At 42.0% G+C, this 16,831-nt stretch overlaps 1 protein-coding gene and 1 long non-coding RNA gene across 3 annotated transcripts in view; one reads left to right on the top strand and one right to left on the bottom strand.

Annotated features, from left to right (window-relative positions):
• Nucleotides 1-324: 324 nt before the first annotated feature.
• On the bottom strand, nt 325-11,224 carry FPGT (fucose-1-phosphate guanylyltransferase). Its single transcript, XM_052800711.1, has 4 exons — nt 10,989-11,224; nt 10,681-10,848; nt 9,035-9,127; nt 325-8,161 (listed from the first exon to the last, which is right to left on the bottom strand). Exons 1-4 carry the CDS (start codon nt 11,065-11,067, stop codon nt 6,732-6,734), a joined length of 1,770 nt encoding a protein of 589 aa, XP_052656671.1. The 5' UTR covers nt 11,068-11,224; the 3' UTR covers nt 325-6,731.
• A 384-nt stretch (nt 11,225-11,608) lies between these two features.
• LOC128147750 (uncharacterized) overlaps nt 11,609-16,831 on the top strand; it is a 49,469-nt gene continuing 44,246 nt past the window's right edge. For both annotated transcript variants that reach the window (XR_008237091.1, XR_008237090.1), the window contains exon 1: nt 11,609-11,977. This is a non-coding gene — a long non-coding RNA (uncharacterized LOC128147750). The remainder of the gene's footprint in view (nt 11,978-16,831) is intronic.

Raw genomic sequence — 16,831 nt, 5'->3', positions numbered from 1 at the left:
TGACTCACAGCGGGGAGTGAAAAGCTAGCAAAAAAAAAATCTGGAATTGGCAAAATAGGTTTTAGCACACCTCGTGGCCTGAAGAGCAAGACTTTTCTTCCATCCAGACCAAGCAAACTATGACAGAAACAGGACAGACTCCCAAGCCCAAGAAATGTTCTGTTCACTTCTGCACAGAATATGCATTTTAATACAACAGCTTTGTGAAGTAAGAGTGTTAAATTTCCGTGATGAGATAAAATGATTTGCTTTAAAAGAAGTAAATACCTTGCACACTCCTAGTACCATCTACTTTATGAAAATTTATCAAAAAGAAGCCATCAGTTTCTATACCATATTTTTATTCACTCTTTGCAGACATTTGTGTGGGTGAGGATTCATTCATATGGACACTCAGGGAAGACCACTGGAAACTACAGCACAGGAGGATAATCTGGTCAGCCAGCAAAGTCAACGCAACAGCATTTTTCACCATGAAAGCAACTTTCAGGTGAATTCTTGAAGCATTCACATCATAGGCTATGTGAAGCAGTTGTAGAATAATTGAAACTGGGGAGGGGGCAGGGAAGACAAAAATTAATAATTGCAGAGCCTGTTTGCAGAGCGTTTGCAAACAGAGAAGAAAGGAATAACTGCACTGACTACTATGTTAGGCCAGTTCTAATTAACACCTATACAAGTAGCACTAAAATGTCAAGAGCAATGTTTTTCAGAGAGTAAAGTCTTCAGATGTAATGTTTACAGAATACTGAGCTGTACAAAGTTCTTTAAGTTTTCAGAAGTTTTATTGCAGTTTTATGTTTGGAATGTGCAGCTGTCGTGCAATCTTACAAGAGAAACGTGAAAAATTCTTCTCCCATTTCTGGTTTTAAATGTCCTTCACAGGGAGGATTTACATGATTAAGTCTTTTGAAATGATCTTTATGTCAAATTAATTAGAACATATCCATATCTATAATTTACTTCGAGAGGCTGTAAATTGCTCCTATACATTTCAATGTTATTCTGGTGACATTCTGTTTTGTCACAGAAAATGAAACGGGCATTAAAAGACAATGCATTTTTATGAAAATAAAGTACAAGGAACTCTGTAGCCCATATAAGGAAACGGGTGTTTACAATGGCTTCTCTGTGGCAGTGGATTAAAAGAAGTGTACAGAAGAATAGTACTGCTATTTTTGTTCTCACATTATTACACTGGCATTTGCACAGGGATTAATTTTCCACATGTGCAGAGAGCAGAAAATGAAGCTGTTGCATCAGAGATTTACGAAATGAGAAGAAGCTGGAACCGCTGAGCTCCAATACAGACAAACTCCCTGTCCAAGTCAAGAACATTTCTATGCAGATCCAAATGTTGGAGCTTACGTTCTTTCATTGGTTCCCCAAATCCTTCTGGCACAGATACCTTTCAGCTGCTCATTTTTATTTCAGCTGCCTTCCCTTGTGTTCTTTTTTAAGTGCCCAATTTCTCAGATTTCAATTTCCTGCCTAAAAGGTTACTGAAATAATCCTCCTCTCTCAAATTTCATCGTGTAATATATACAGTATGGCTAAATCTCCGTTCATTATAGCATGGTCTCAAAGCATTCAGGGAAATCATTAAGATGATGTTCATTATGAGCCCTATTATTGCACTACACAGCAAAACTAATTAAATAAAGAAAGCTGACATGAATAAAATCATTAAACACTCATCTTGGCTTTATTTGAGACTGTACCAGCCTGAGTTGCATTTCAGGATAGATGGAGCCAGGCAATGATCTAGACAGCCAGACAAAAACTGCATCCATCTAGGAAACTCAGTAAGCTTTAATCAAAATCAAACTCCAAATTTCAATAGATGCCTCCTGTTCTTAGAAGGTCCTACCTGACTGGCATTTTCAGCACTGCATCCTTTATTACTCAGACTGGAGGACAATCACGAGCCAGGATACCCTGATGGTCTTGTTTTCAGAATCTGATATTAGAAACCAGCAAACCCATATTGCTATTATCTTGCTGTTAAGTTTTACTGTGTGGCCTTGCACAAGTCTCAGTTTCCTCAGGACAAGTTTATCCCAGCTGGTTGCAACAGAAAATTGTTGTCATCTACCTTAACAGCAAGCTGTGAAAAAGAAAGATTAGCTAAAGCTTGTAAGATGCAATACGAATAAAATACATATACATATTGTGTACACCAAACTTAGATTATTATAGTCAGGAAGTGTCCAGTCTGAAGACTTTTTGATTTTAATAAGATTTGATCACACTATAACACAGCCCTTTTAAGGACTAGAATTTGTTAGAGCTAAAAATCATGCACACTTCATAAATAGCTGCAATACATACAGCAAAGAGTTATTGCATGCCTAAATAAAGACATTATTTTTCAAATGTGTCAAGGATACATAAAAATACTCGCTTATCTGTCATCTCCTCTCTCTCCTTCAACAGAAATATCGTTAACTCAAAAATGATGTTACATCCACTACAGACTGACTGTTCTCTTTGCAACTACTTCTGTGCTCTGCAGCTCCAGTGCTTTCTCTGCCTACTGATCTCTTGCTCACCCAGTGCCCAACACAACTCAACAAGCTGCATAGCGAGGTGCAGTAGATTAGCGAAGGCTTGTCAGGCGTATGCAGGGTTCTAACACTCGCTGTCAGGATACTCAATGAGAGGTCTGCAGTTCTTGTTCTTCTTCAGAGATTCCTATCCTTGATGGACTCTGGAAACCTTTGCTCCATCTATATGCTTGCCAGGGGCAAAATCCTGGCCCCTGCTTAAATCAAAATCAAAACTCCTAGTGACTTCAATCAAATAGGGTATTCATTCCAGGTTTTCAGATTTTATTCTGAAGCTGGTACAGGAAAATCAACAAAACTAGATACTTTCTGTAGCTTGACAGGGTAAAGCTGCGTTTCAGCATTTAAGACTCACAAAAAAGCCTGCAGAAAAATATGCCTCATATCTACCAAATCCTTTCAACAAAATTCATTAAAGTGCAGTGGATGTGTATTTTAATTTTTAAATTCCAGCAGCCCTTGACAGATGGACGTCTGGATTGCCAATACCATTATCAATCTTCATGCACTAACATTCTCTATGGCACAGTCCATTTTCTCTGAATATTTCCATAAACTTTCTAATCTCATACTTCACAATGATAATCTTACTATCAGTAAAAAAGACCACAAAGGATTATGGATGCATCAGAAATTCAATGGGAAAACATGTGCCTTCTGTGGCTCAAAGGAAGTTAGTGGAAGCTTATATATAAAATTGTGTTTATTCCTAAGTGTGGAGTCCAAGAATGAATTTACAGAATGTGTGTGTGAACAGGCAAACACATAACCCTGTATGATAGAAAAACATATGGGAAAATAGAGCTCTGTATTAAATAAAATATAATTTTTAATGTTTTTCATAAAATTTTAAAATTGATTGCAGTTTAAAAATGAAAAAAATAGTACAAATCCAGGTATTTCAATACCTGTGGAATAAATTCATTAAGGCTGCTGACATTTCCTATGGCTAATATTGACCAAAATCTGCTTTTGAAAATTTGAGACAATAATATTTACTGTAAAAGGAATGCGTGGTGTGGCATAAAGACTTAAAGCAGTCTAATGTGTCTTAGCTAGTAAATCAAATCTAGGCTTATTCCATTACAACAGATTTTTTTTTTTTAATTAAGTTCTTTGCCTCGAGATCTAAATGTTTTATTTCCTAACAGGGCAATTCATTGACATGCTGCTAAGAACTGTTAAATGAGACTGGACATTACATGCTTCACAGGTTTGCCGAAAAAGGTACCTTAGGCCTTTAGTCAAAGGTTAAGAAAATATTTCTAGCTCCTCACTGAAGTGTTTAGCCACAAAGCTTTTCAACTTGGTCACATATTTAAAGAGCTAGAAATGAAGGAGCGTCTGCACATTCGGTGTGTTTAAACACCATTTGTTTAAGCAATAGCTTCATGGGGCTGCGCTTTACAAACTGCATAGTGGAAGAGAAGATAATGAAAAAATTTCAGGTTTTGAGGTGTGCCAACACCCAGCTCTTCTGTGCACTGCCTATAGTACAGCCACACTCCCTGGGGCTGTGGCCAAAGAATACTTTCAGCAAATCTTTACAAAAGTTTTCCTCATTTAGGTCCTTGACAGCAGGACTAAGCAGAGCAAAAGTGTTATTGCCCTTGGTGGGAAAGACGCAACTGAGCTTTCCAGCAGTTATCTGTAAATTGTGTAATCTGGTTTTTTTATGAGCCTTTACTGTTTGCAAGTGCCAGGACCCTAATGAGCACCCACGAGGCTCACAACACTTACCGCAAGAGTGTGAGCCCAGGTTTACAGTCAGACCTGCAGGCTGTCGAGGTTAAGGGATTACCAGTGGAGATTACCGCCCTGTCAAACCAACAGAGTCACTTGCCAACACAGTATGTTAGAATGACAGAATTTTTGTGTAACACTTACTGCTTCATAGTAACTTGGATGATTCTGACTCAGAGGCAAGGTTAAGGAATGACAGTAATGGACAGCACATCCCAGAGGATAATACTTTCTGCAGGGGTGCGAGTAGCTACTTCTTACCCATCCCGGTTGCAGCTGTGTCAGCACCTCTGAGCAGTCCAGGGCTGGACAGGCATGACAGCAGCACACTAGGAAAGGAAAACTGAGAGAGAAATACTCTAACAAAGTACCTCTTACCTCTCCTTGTGCACTTGGTGGACTGACAGAGCCTGAGGCAGCCTGCTGACCCAGGTGCTGGGCACAGTAGTCTAAGACTACAACCAGGATTCCACTCCTGTTGGTTTTTTTTTTTTTTCTTGGAAGCAGTGTTGCTTGGATAGCAGCTGCTGCTTGATCAAGTCTACCCCAACACTTTCCAAAAGCTGTTTAGTCAGTATGGTTTTCCTCTTTGTTTTTTCCCATTACTTATGTGACAGAAGCAAATCCATTTCCTAGTTATATCCAGATTGCTTTCAGTAATGAAATCAATACATGGTACTTAGGGAATTTAGAATAAATGCAATTGTAACAGTTGAAGTGAATAATCATGTTAAATGAATGCAACTTCATTTTACTGTTACTAAACAGCCAGAAAGCTTGTCTAGCAGTAAAGCAATCATCAAGAAGTCTTTTCAGAACAAAATTTGGTCTCCCAATTGAAGATGCAAAGTCTATGTCAAACATTTGTTTTTCCCAAAACATTTTGTATACTCTAACAATAGATGAATAGATTATGCAAATAGGATGATGCACAAACCACAATTTCATGCTCCACGTTCTACGACTATTTTTACTTTGTGACTTTATGCGTTTGTCTTGGACCTCAGTGTTCTCAAATCTGCTGCTGTTTCCATTGTTAAGCTAGTATTCTATAATGACTTTTAAAACCTCTATTTGCTCAGAAATTCTCCTTATTCCTTTGAAGTCAACCTTGGCAATTCCCAACCTCCACATCTAGCTCCTTTGTATTTCTTCTTGCTCAGAAAAGATCCTCAGGAAAAATACTACATCTCTTCAAAGGTTTCTTTATCAGTGAAGAAGAAACTTGGTGAAGGTTAAACCAGCTTGGGTAATATTCAGGAGATATTACACTACTGCCTTGTAGGTGGCATAAGAAAGATGCCATTAGGGAATTGAGTCAGCATAGAGATAAACACTGTTGTAATGAAACATTAAATAAAACATGAAAACCCATAGATAAATGCAAGAGAAAAAGATGCATTGTGTTTACAGTCAAATTACATTGATATAATACACAGCACACTCTTAAAAATAGCATGAAATGGAAAAATTAAAACCGCAGTCATTGTAGAAGCAAAATTAAAAATAAATTATTTGAGGTCTCTGAATATAAACTTAGTGCGAACAAGCTTTTTTCCACCTTGTAGCACTAAAGTATATAACAATTGTTTATGTAATGAGCTGTTGAAAACACAGAGGATCACAGAATTGGATAGGCTTCCACGCTCTCCCTGCACACCATCTTTGCGGTGCCACAGCCCGAGACAGAATATGGGGCTAGACGGAGCACTGGCATGGCCTGCTATGACACTTCCTGTATTTTTAAAAAAGGGGGTGCGGAAGAGGGAACAGAGAAGAGTACATTTAAAGTTGTGCACATACAAAAAGGCACTTTCCTTTTTGATCAGGTCAGAAAAAAAAGTATAAAAAGCATACTTATCTATTTGGAGCTGGATTTTTGGCACCTAAACTAGAAACAAAAGGACATCTTTATTAGTAAAGGGTGGAGAAGGGGAAGAGAGAATAGGTATTGTGTGTTTCTCTGAAGATGTACCAGAAGGCAGCATGAAAAGAGAGAAAAGTAAGTTATTGCTATATCATTCCATGTTGCTGGAGCTAATGTTCTACTCTGAAAAACTTACAGCAGTTTTCAGTCAAATTTCTAATTAATTTGTTCTGTATCATATTCTTACTGACAAAGACTACAAAACATAATAATATGCACCCCTAGAAAAGTCAGCAATTCGTGTTTTCAGAGATCTGAAAAATTTCATTATTTCTTTCACTAAAATAGTTTATATGCATTTGCTGCATTATTAATGTTATGCTACAACAATGTTGTTAATGCAAATTCGTTATTTCTACTGCAATGAAATCAGAGAAAAGATCTGTGTACTTTTTTGTTATGATTTTTACAAGCTGGGAAGCAATCAATCATCCACAAATGAAAACAGGAAATTTGTTCAAGTACTGTTCATTCTACAAATCAGACTTTTCTCTTCATCTTTGCAGACGGATTTCATCGTAAATTTGCTTCCTAAACTTCAACATGTCTTCTACATCTTTGTAGGTGAGCATTTCTTCAACAGACAAGAGCTTAAAGCCATTCAATTTAAAAGCTGACATGTGCTGCACAGAATTTAACATTTGTAACGACAGTCTAACTGATTCACTTAACGTAGAACAAGCAGGAAAAATCCTAGCAGTCCACAAGCCCAAACATGTGCTCTCATTGGAGAAGAGCTGGTCTGAAACCTCTACACCCCAGAGGTCCAAGCATTCCAAGAAGCTGACTCCAAAAAACTGGAGTGAATGTATATCTGACAACAATTTCACACTCTTTTTCAAGTCGTCTTCTACACTAAACACCATACTTACATACTTCACTTGATTGTTAATTTTTACACTTAAGGAGCTCAGGAAGCAGTTTGAAGGTATGTCTACTTTCAAATTTATGTACGCTCCACTAATAATGCTGCTCTTCCCTACTGATACTTCAGGTCCAATTCTAGAGTATTCAATAACGGATCCAGGTCCTACAAAACATCCAGGCTCAAGTATGCTTTGAATGATACTTGTGGATTGATCCAAGGTCTTGGCTTTGTCAGAAGAGATGCTAAAAGCCACAGACAGTAAGTCAAGCTCAAATTTCAGTTTGCTATCAGATGTAAAGTGAAACAGATACTCTTGAGTAGTTCCAATGTGATAGAACTTAGAGTTGTTTAAGACTATAACATTAAGCGCAGTTCCTTTCAGAAGAGAGTATAGTTTCTGCCGTACTTCTACTAACTGTGATTCCTCTGTTGTGACGTTATTTGTGTTTTTTGTGTAATCTTGAGTGGCTCCAGGCCCCAGGGCCTGGAGGAAGTCACCATATGCATCTATTTCACAGCAAAGAGTGCCCATCTGCTTATAAAATGTCAGTAATTGTTTTGCAATGCTATGATCAATGTAAAATATACTGTCTGTATACACACACTCCGAGTCCATTTCTGAGTCGTTGTGGTCTTCAGAGGAACTTAGCTGAGAACAATTCCCTCTTACGCATACTGCGCCACACTGGCGCATTGTCTCAATATCAGGCTTGTGCAGGAAATGATGGCAAGACGTGTATTCAAGCCCTCCTCTTCCTGAAAAACTGGATGGATCTAAAACAAACACTCCGTGAGTAGTCCCAACTGTCAAATCTGAAGGGTGAGCTAATGCGGTAAATCCGGGTTTATCAAACGTGATGGTTTCTGTAACTCCAGTGCTGTAAAGTTCTATGTCATCCGAGCACGTAACAAGAATTCCTGGTTTCATGTGACTAGGGAAATCAATGTACATGGCGAGCTTCAGTTCCAACATCTGGTAAATGGGATCGCCAAAAGGCAAAGCTGTGAAAATCTTTCCCAGGGCACTTGCATTTGGTAAACGTTGACTGTAACCACCTTGAAGAGAAAGACTTTTAATTATACAGAAACACTGTACATAAGTAAGCAAAACCTAAACCTATACAGCTATTCTACATATACAGAGAGGTATTACGCCCCCGCCCCCCCCCCCAGCTTGGTCATTTACTATGTATTCCTCAAAAAATGACAGATGTAAAAAAAATCACCAATCATTCTTCTTCAAACATTTCTCAAAGCAGATCTGACCTTATGTCCAAAATTTAGCATGCCTTAAATAGCTTATATTAAAATTGTGGTTGATTTCATTACCTTTAGTTTGCTTCAGAGCTGGAATATGGACCACTTGTCTACAACTGAAGTGAAGAAAGCAAATGATGCCTGCTTTTTGATTGAAAAAAAGGAGGGCCCCCACAGCCCCGCTAGGAATTTTAAGTCAGGGATGAGTCAAATAAGCAGTGGTTTGGTCAGGTGACTTGTTATTACCTGGTTTGTTTCTCTTCTGCAAAACTGAAGCCCCTTTTGGAAGTGTTCTGACTAACTGGGTAAGGTGGCAAGTATTCAGCCTGCCTGTAGTAATGAGGACCTCTAGGTCACCCTGCCAGAGAGGGCAGTGTTCCTTAAATGGGTATTTCAAGGCAGAAGCTTAATTCAGATACTCTGAATTACACTTCTTTCTCCACTGTGTCATCGAACAACTGAAGTGACGAGAAGAAATGCTTAAGAGAGAGTAATATCTCCTAAGTATCAATCTAAATTTGAATGATCAGATCAGACACATTTGAGATTACTTTTCTGAGGGAACTGTATTTCAGAACTCTGACTCCTCTGCCATCGTATTATCTCTAGGGGGAAAAAAAAAAAAAAAAAAGGTGCACAATTTTAGAGTGTGAAATGTAAACCAGAATTTACCAGAATGAATTAGCAGCACAATAAAAGAAGTCCATTTATCACCATACAGATCTTCCAAGCACCGAAGAACATGAAGTGTTGATCCACCGTTTCCTAAGAAAAAAATGTTTTAGTATCTGCTGAAAAGAGCACCAATAATATCTGCACTGACATGTGAAACATACTGGGATCTGGTGCTGTGGTAGGGTGATCAGGAGGCATGTTTTAAATGCTGCCTTCTGCTGTAGAAAGTAAGTTGCTGTTTATTTTTAAAAAGTCCTTATAACTGCAGAGACGATCTTTTAAACAAACCGAGTGTCAGCGGATGTACAAATACCTATCTGAAATTTCCTAAACCAGTTCTGACAGAACAGTCCTCCTACTGCACCGTAGTTGATAAAGTCATGCAAAGAAGATGAAGGACAGTCACTGTGGAAGCCTTGTGCACTCAGAGGGGAGGGTATCTGGAGTAGGCAGCTCTCGGGAAAACACCGTGTTTTCCCCTCCCAGTCGTTCTCTGAACGGCCCCAGCACCTGAAGCATTTCATCATTTCAACAGGCCATAACCATAAAAACTAGCTCCAGCAGGAAAAAAGTCACACAAAGTTCACTAACGACTTGAAGCAAGCGTTCAAAAGCGCTTCTGACATTTACAATATGGAAATGAGGAGAAAGGTTTGGGATATGAGGAAATGGTTTGGGATATTTTTATGTGCTACTACAACTTAAAATTTCTAGATTTCTGAAAATTAATCTCTGCCTATTATTGTACACTGCAGATAGACTACTGAGATTAGTTACTTTCTACATCAAAGTGAACAGGAATTAAGAAATATAGGATGGTATTACGGACAGTCAGGCTACTTCTAGGTTTTTGCTGCGCTTTGGCTGAAATATTAAAACATATTCAAATTGTTTAAGCAATCAGGTTAAGGTAAGTAGTATGAATTTATACAAAACATGGGTCAGTGTTATTCTGTATTCCATACGATACACTCAGAAGAGCCACACGGTATCACCAACACGCACTCATTCACCACCACCACGATGGAGTCCCAGATATTACAACGGGAAGTGTAACGGCCAAAATCAACTTACGCCAAGTCCAAAAAGCAGCCAACCCACGAAGCTAGGAGTTGCACAACCGAATCAAAACTACGCACTACTTCACGGCATTAGACCCTATGCTTGTGGTTTAATTAATACTTCAGACTTTAGCAGCGTTTTGGAGACAGCTGTCGTAGCACGTATACGCAAAGCCTGCTTCCACCTGACCGAAACCGAGTCCAACTGTGTAAATGTATTATATGAGCATCAACATATTAAACGAAGGCACGGTATATCAAGCGAGAGCAACTCGCGCAGCGACACCGCGAGCCGCTGGGCCTGCTCCCCATGCCCCGTGCCGAGCCGTGCCGTGCCCAGCACACGGGCCGTGCCTGCGAGGGGGCCGGACTCCTCCTTCCTTTTGGGTCTACGCCGACTCCCGCTTGACCTGGAGCAAGAGCCGAGGCCAGGGCAGCCCTCGGCCGGCCCGGCCAGCCGCACGGAGCCCCCTCCGTCCCTCTGAAGCCCGACCGGGCTGCCTGCGGCGCCGACGTGGGGCTCGGCCTGACCAGCCCCTCTTCCCCGCGGGGGCGAGGGGAAAGCCGACAACAGGTGCCCACCGATTTTCGGTCCAGGTGGATCCACGAAGACATGGTAGCGGACCCCCAGCGGCAGCTCCCTTCTGCTCAGCTTCTCGGCCAGCTGCTGCCGGTAGGCCAGCGCCTGCTCCGCGTCGGCGGCCGTCACCGCCACCACGTCCCAGAACTCGCCGGGGCGGGCGGCCCTCCCTGTCGGGCAGAGCGGCATCCGCGTCAGGCCAAAGCCCGGCTCGCCCCCGGGCGAGCGCTCCACAGCCCCGCGCCGAGGGCGGCTCGCCCGGGCCGGGCCCCCGCCGCCTCCCCGCCCGGCCCGGCCCGGCCCGGCCCACCTCTGAGCGCCGCGAACCGCGCCAGCCGCCGCCCCGTGGCCTCCCGCCGCGCCGCGCTCCGCTCGCCCGGCGCCGGCATGGCCGAGGGCCGGGGCCCGCCGCCGAAACCGCGGTGCGAGGCGGCCCCGCAGCGCCCGACCCGGAAGAAGCCGGGCTGGGGCCCGGGGCGGAGCGCGGGGCGGCCGGTGCCCTGGCTCGGCCCCGCGGCGCCGGCGCTGAGCTCAGCCCGCCCGGGGCAGGGGCTGGGTCGGCGGAGGGCTTGTGCCGCCTGCCCCGGCCCGGAGCGGACGGGAGACTCGCCTCGGGCCGCGGCGGGGGTGGGCAGAGCGCGAGGCCGGGCAGCGGGGCCCGAGCGGGGCTGGGCCGGCCCGTCGGTGCGCGGAGAGGGGCGGCTGCTGCGCCGGGCCTCGGCCTCGGCCTCGGCCTCCCTGTGAGGCGACGCCCGGCCCGGGTCTCTGTCGGGTCTGGCGCGGAAGGGGGCACGGCGGGCCGGGCCGGCTGGAGGCCTTTTCTGGCCTGCCACTGCGCTCGCTTGTGCTTTATTTTTCCCTTTTTTTTTTTTTTTTTAAGTGGTACCCGTTCAGTAAGTTCTTGGGTCTAAAGACGTGGCAGGTGGCGTTAGGAAAACACGCCGCGTCCGCCGAGCTCGGCGGCTGCCTGTTGGTGCGCCGGCCCGCTGAACGGGCACCTTCCCTCGCCTGCGCCTTGTCCGCCACGGCCCTTGGGTTACTGCATGCAGACGAGGGTTTTTAAGGAAAGAAATCTCTTTCCCGTTCTTGCTAGCTGTACAACTTGCAGAAAATCCATTCGTACACGCAGGCTCGGGTGGGGAGTACCTGGCTGACCCAACCGCGGGTCCGGGGCTGAGCTGAGGATCCGAAGGGCCGGGTTTCCCCGGGGCGGATGCGGTCAGCCTGCGTGCTGGTAGAAATCGATCATCCTGTTGAGGCCCACGTTACATCTCCGTGGCAGTCACAGGAGCGAGTAGGGTGAGTCAGATTGCTGGTTTGGTGATCTAATTAGGAACGGACTCCAGATTGCACGTGAACTAGTCCACTTCGGTCTTCCTTGTCCATACCTGACCAGTTGGCATTTGCTGTGACGCTCCCCAGCCGTACCCGGGGTACGCTTGCTGAGCAGGGTTTGGATTTGATGAATCGATCCTACAGGGGCTTGCTGCGGGCTCTTTGATTGTGTGTAATTATCTGTTATCTGCTGGCAGTATTCACACAGCTGAAAGTTTTTCGCACTGCAGTTCTTTCCCCTGGATATTGTGATTTTTGATCTGTGGACTTCATTTGTCTTCCTGAATTTAGAGTCTGCTGACTACAGATACCAAAGACAAACAGATGAAAATGAAAGGAGGGTTTGTCTTGCTAAGATCTCATTATACATAAATCTTACAATAAAAAGTAGCTGTAAAAGCCCTATAGGAGCTACTGAAAAAAAGGGAGTAAAAAAAAAGTTTAAAAAATCCATAGTTTTTCATGATTGTAAACAGCTGACAGAGAAGATTAAAGAAAAAAAGGTGACTACTTCACTGCTGCTTTATCAGTTTGAGACTTTTCTGTGATGTATGTGGTAACAGCCTTAATCAGAGTAATGTACACCACAAAGATCTGTTTGATCCTTCCTTATGTTCTTAACTTACTCTAGTAAGGAACACAGTCTATTTTGTTGGAACTGTACTTTTGCTCTTTTCTTTTGTATTGAGTTTTCATTGTTGACAACAACTCTCTTGACCTCAGTGAGAAAAAGTTCCTGAATCCCAAGTCCAGCTTTAGAGATGTAAGGTTTAGTTACCTAAGGTACCTAAGGTTTAGTTAGGTGAAGATTCACTGCTTTTTACAGTTGGTTTTTTTTAATACTGTTTTCTCCTTTCTTACCTTCTGGCTAATGTAGCTTTAGTGGTGAATCCTATCAATTTGACTGTGTTTTAGGAACCCAATTAAAAACTGCATTGCCCCGCTTACATTAAAAAGTGCTCTAGACATTAAGCAAACATTTTCCATTTTAAGTCAGAAGAATGAGTGATTCTTAACATAGCTGGGAACCCTCACATATTAACCAGCAAGTTTTCCTGTGTCCCATTCCTTATGAGTAATTTATTTGCCAAAGGAGAATTCCTAGCTTTCTGAATTGGAAAAAAGGAATCGGAAGTTGGGAAATCTTTTTATTGTGTTGTGGTAGATTCCCCCTTACTGATTGTGCTCTTAATCCATCTCTGACTCATGTGTCTTAAGACATTGTATATAATAAATACAGTTTGGGAGAGGTGTCTTTTATAACTCACATACATTTCTCTCAATAGTGACACAGTTTTCACAGTGTGATTAAAAGTACATGCTAATTTACAAGTAATTTAGGAAACTACTAGAGATACAAAGTAATTAATGGTTTACTGACAATAACACTGACTTCTTTTTAACTGCAGCAAGCCTTTGAAGCTATAATTGGGACCCTAATGCTTGCAAGAAAATATTGCTGCAGTTCAACAGAATTTTTGTTTTGAACTTTTCATCATTAGTCAAACTTCCTAATGCATATGTTTCTGTTTGCACTCTCTAGAATAATCTTTGCACTCTCTAAGATAATCTAAGTCTAGAATAATTATTGGATCCAACTATTCATGGTAATAATTTCTTTTAAAATTATTTCAGTTGGGTGGTTATTCATACTTTTAATAGTAGTATTTTATAATCACTTAACCTGATAGTTGATTCCAGGAAATAATAGATTTTCATCAATACTGCATTGCTCTGTCCCCCTAAATTTCAAATAATACATAAAGTGATGTTGGTGATTCATTAGATTCAATGGCAGAGCCAGTAAAATGCTCCAGGAAATACATTTTGTCTGAGCGAGGGAAGTGGAGGTGTTCACTGTTTGTGCTTAGTGGAGAATCCCAGGAGAGCTTTTGTAAGAGCAAAACTATTTACACTGGTATTTAACTGAAGTGTAAGTCCCCAAATTGTGTTTTCCTATGGAAATTGTGGTTACAAAACAGCAGAAAACTCATATGTTGGTGTGTGTTGCTGAAAGCTACCTCACCTCCCATCTGATCATGCTGGTCTCCCTTATCCTTCAGTGTTTGGTGTAAACAGCCTTAGATCCAGCCCAGGTCTACAATCCTCGTGTCAAGTAGAGAGAATGGATTGATACACAGCTCATTGTATTTGTGCATGAACATTTGGTTGAGTAAATGTGAGTGTTGTGGAATCTTGCCAGTAGTTAGCAAAGTACTTTCTGTCACCCTTTGGAATGCAATATGTCGTGTACAATATGTTGTTAGCACAACAGTATTTCTTACTTAAACAATTAGTGCCACTGGAGTTTTTTCTACCCTGTGGGTGTATGGTATTTCATAAGTAGTATTATAACAAATACTTGGATGTTTTCTTTAGTTATCTGAAATTCTCCTTTTAAAGCTGAACACGTAGCCTTTTACATAGTCTTTGTATTCTTCTTTTCCTGGATCTCAAAGCAGAGAGCTTATCATGAGGAAGTTAACTGAATACTGAGCATCTTGTTTCTACTTCAAAAAAAGTCTGATACTTGAATCATCAAACTATTGATCAAAGTCTGTTGTAAAAAAGTTAGAAGGTCTGGTCATAGTTTAGTTAAATGGGCTGTATCTAAGGAATAGGGGGCATTTGCAGTATTGTTTTTTCCCTTAAAATATACATCCTCTGAAATAATTACATTATGAATATTGATTCATTTGGTGTTGTGCTGGAGGTCCACGCACATCAGGTAAATAATAATATTTGTGAAGATGCAAAAAATGAAGTTGATGTGTCTTTAGACTTGTGTAATTGTATTCCTTAGGAGCAATATATATTTTGAATAAGGTATGATTTCTTCACGGACGAAACTCTTCTGACTGAGTATATTCATTTTTTTACTAGGAACAGGTGGTTACATCTTGGCCTCACAGAATTTTTGCCATTTGTGATAAAAAGGCCAATGCTTTTGCCATGTCCACCCTGCTGTTAGGTGAGAAGGCCTGATACCAGGAGTTGCAGTGACTGAGGTCTCCCTTCCTTTATAAATGAGCGGAAAGGATGACGATGATAACATGGTTAGTTACATGTGAATTCAAGATTTTTCAGTATTGAAATGGATTTGGCTTAAGGGCTGTCGTTTGGGAAAATAAAAGTCTTTGCTGTACAGAGAAGACGATAGAACAACTTCTTGCAAGTATTTTGTACGTGTTTTAAATGACATAAGTAAACAATAGGAAAAGTTTATATGACAGCTTACATATTGTAAGCTGGTAATGATTTATTGTTCCTACTGTGCATTGACCCCTATCCCCAAACTGACTCAGAAGGTTTTTCTGTAGGTATTTGGTATACATTTTCCAGTTCTCAGTTTTAATCTACTGTTAATCTACTATTTAATCTTTCAGTTCATGGAGCAAAAGTTGAACTTTAACCTGCAGTTTCACATTTGGCCTTCTGAGCTCTATATGTGCTGGAGATAAAATGAGACAGAACAAGCCAGAAACAGAAAAATTCTGCAACACTGCTTAGAGCAACCTAATCCAAAATTCCAGTCTAATGGAAGATTTGCAGTAGGCCCAGTTTTGTTACATGTGTAAAAAGATGGCGCCATATGGAATGGCTCAAAGGCTGCCTGGTGTTTCATAGCTGCTGCCGTGACCTCTGAGTTTCGCATGATCATCCTGCAGTCGTGAAGGCCAGGTTCAGCCCTTGTCTAGTTGGTAAATTTACTTCTATTTATTCCAGTATTGAGCTGGCTTGTGTATGATGGTTTATAATCTTAGGTGTTAATAAATTACATTTTTCTGAAGGATGAATTTTCATCATTATTTCGGATATGGCATCTTCCAGGTCCAGTGTGTTGGGAAGGCATGAAGGAATTAAGTCTGCTGTATCTTTGTGATAATGAAATTGGAAAAATGGCTAATGTGCATTCATTATCTTTCAGTCCTAATCTGATAGGCCTCTCCTTGTATGATACTCCACTGAGTCTGCAAATAGCCTGTAGGCGTATTGTTGTTAATGGCATTTTCTCCCTCAAAGCACGGGGTTACTATGTAATTTCTGATGAGGAAATTGTTGGGAAATGGAAACTTCCTGACAAATAGAAATGTTTTTGCCATTGTCTTCTCCTTGACATCTCTCCTGTTGCTAGAGAGGTAAGCCAGCTTGTAGCATGCTGTTCCCTAAAAGGTTCGGTTGTGAGGATGTTTTTTCTAATTGCATGGCTCTTGTTTGATTAGAGAGTCATTAACACAATACTTTATTGAACTGTGTTCGATCTAATAGGATTAGGGATCCATTACTGAAAATGTTTATTTCATGTGGCTGCATAATAAACCAGTTGAGCCTCCCAATTTGAGCTTTTTGCAGAACTTGTGCTGGGTTCCAGTACTGGGGTCCACTCCTGAGATGCGTAGAAGTGGTGCTTGCCTCCCTGCGTGCGGTTAGAGCAGCCCTGGCAGCAGCGGGGGGCTGGCGGTCCCCCCGTGCCAGCAGCCCGGGGACTCTGCTCCGAGCCGGGCTCAGCCCCGTGGGCTGCCCCGCTGCCGTCTCTTGTCCCTGCCTTCCGGCAGGTGAATTAAACAAGCTGGGGACATTGCTCTGCCCCTGGGGCCAAATGGCCCGCGTGGAGATCTTTTAGAAATCTTACTTCATCCCTCCTTACTTGGTAGGACAAGAAAGATGCAGATGTAGACAGATAGGAAGCCCGTGCTCTATTGCTTTCTGGCGTTCCCTTCTCACCCCGGACTATATCGTCCCATCTTTCTCTACATTCCCACGTCTGTTTTCTCTAGAAGTCTTTTCAGCGTGCATTTTCTCAACTTGGCTAGATTT

This window comes from Harpia harpyja, chromosome 11 (genome assembly GCF_026419915.1).
Source record: "Harpia harpyja isolate bHarHar1 chromosome 11, bHarHar1 primary haplotype, whole genome shotgun sequence".
Classification (NCBI taxonomy): domain Eukaryota; kingdom Metazoa; phylum Chordata; class Aves; order Accipitriformes; family Accipitridae; genus Harpia; species Harpia harpyja.
This window is presented reverse-complemented; position numbering and strand designations above follow the sequence as displayed.

Bases quoted from the DNA above. Each gene is read 5' to 3' on its own strand.
- FPGT (XM_052800711.1), bottom strand. From the start codon at position 11,067: ATGCCGGCGCCGGGCGAGCGGAGCGCGGCGCGGCGGGAGGCCACGGGG. The intron at 9,128-10,680 runs GTGGGCACCTGT...TTTTTTTCTTAG, and splicing joins TCCACCTGGACCGAAAATCG to GAAACGGTGGATCAACACTT. The intron at 8,162-9,034 runs GTAAATTCTGGT...TTTCTCTTCAAG, and splicing joins TGTGCTGCTAATTCATTCTG to GTGGTTACAGTCAACGTTTA.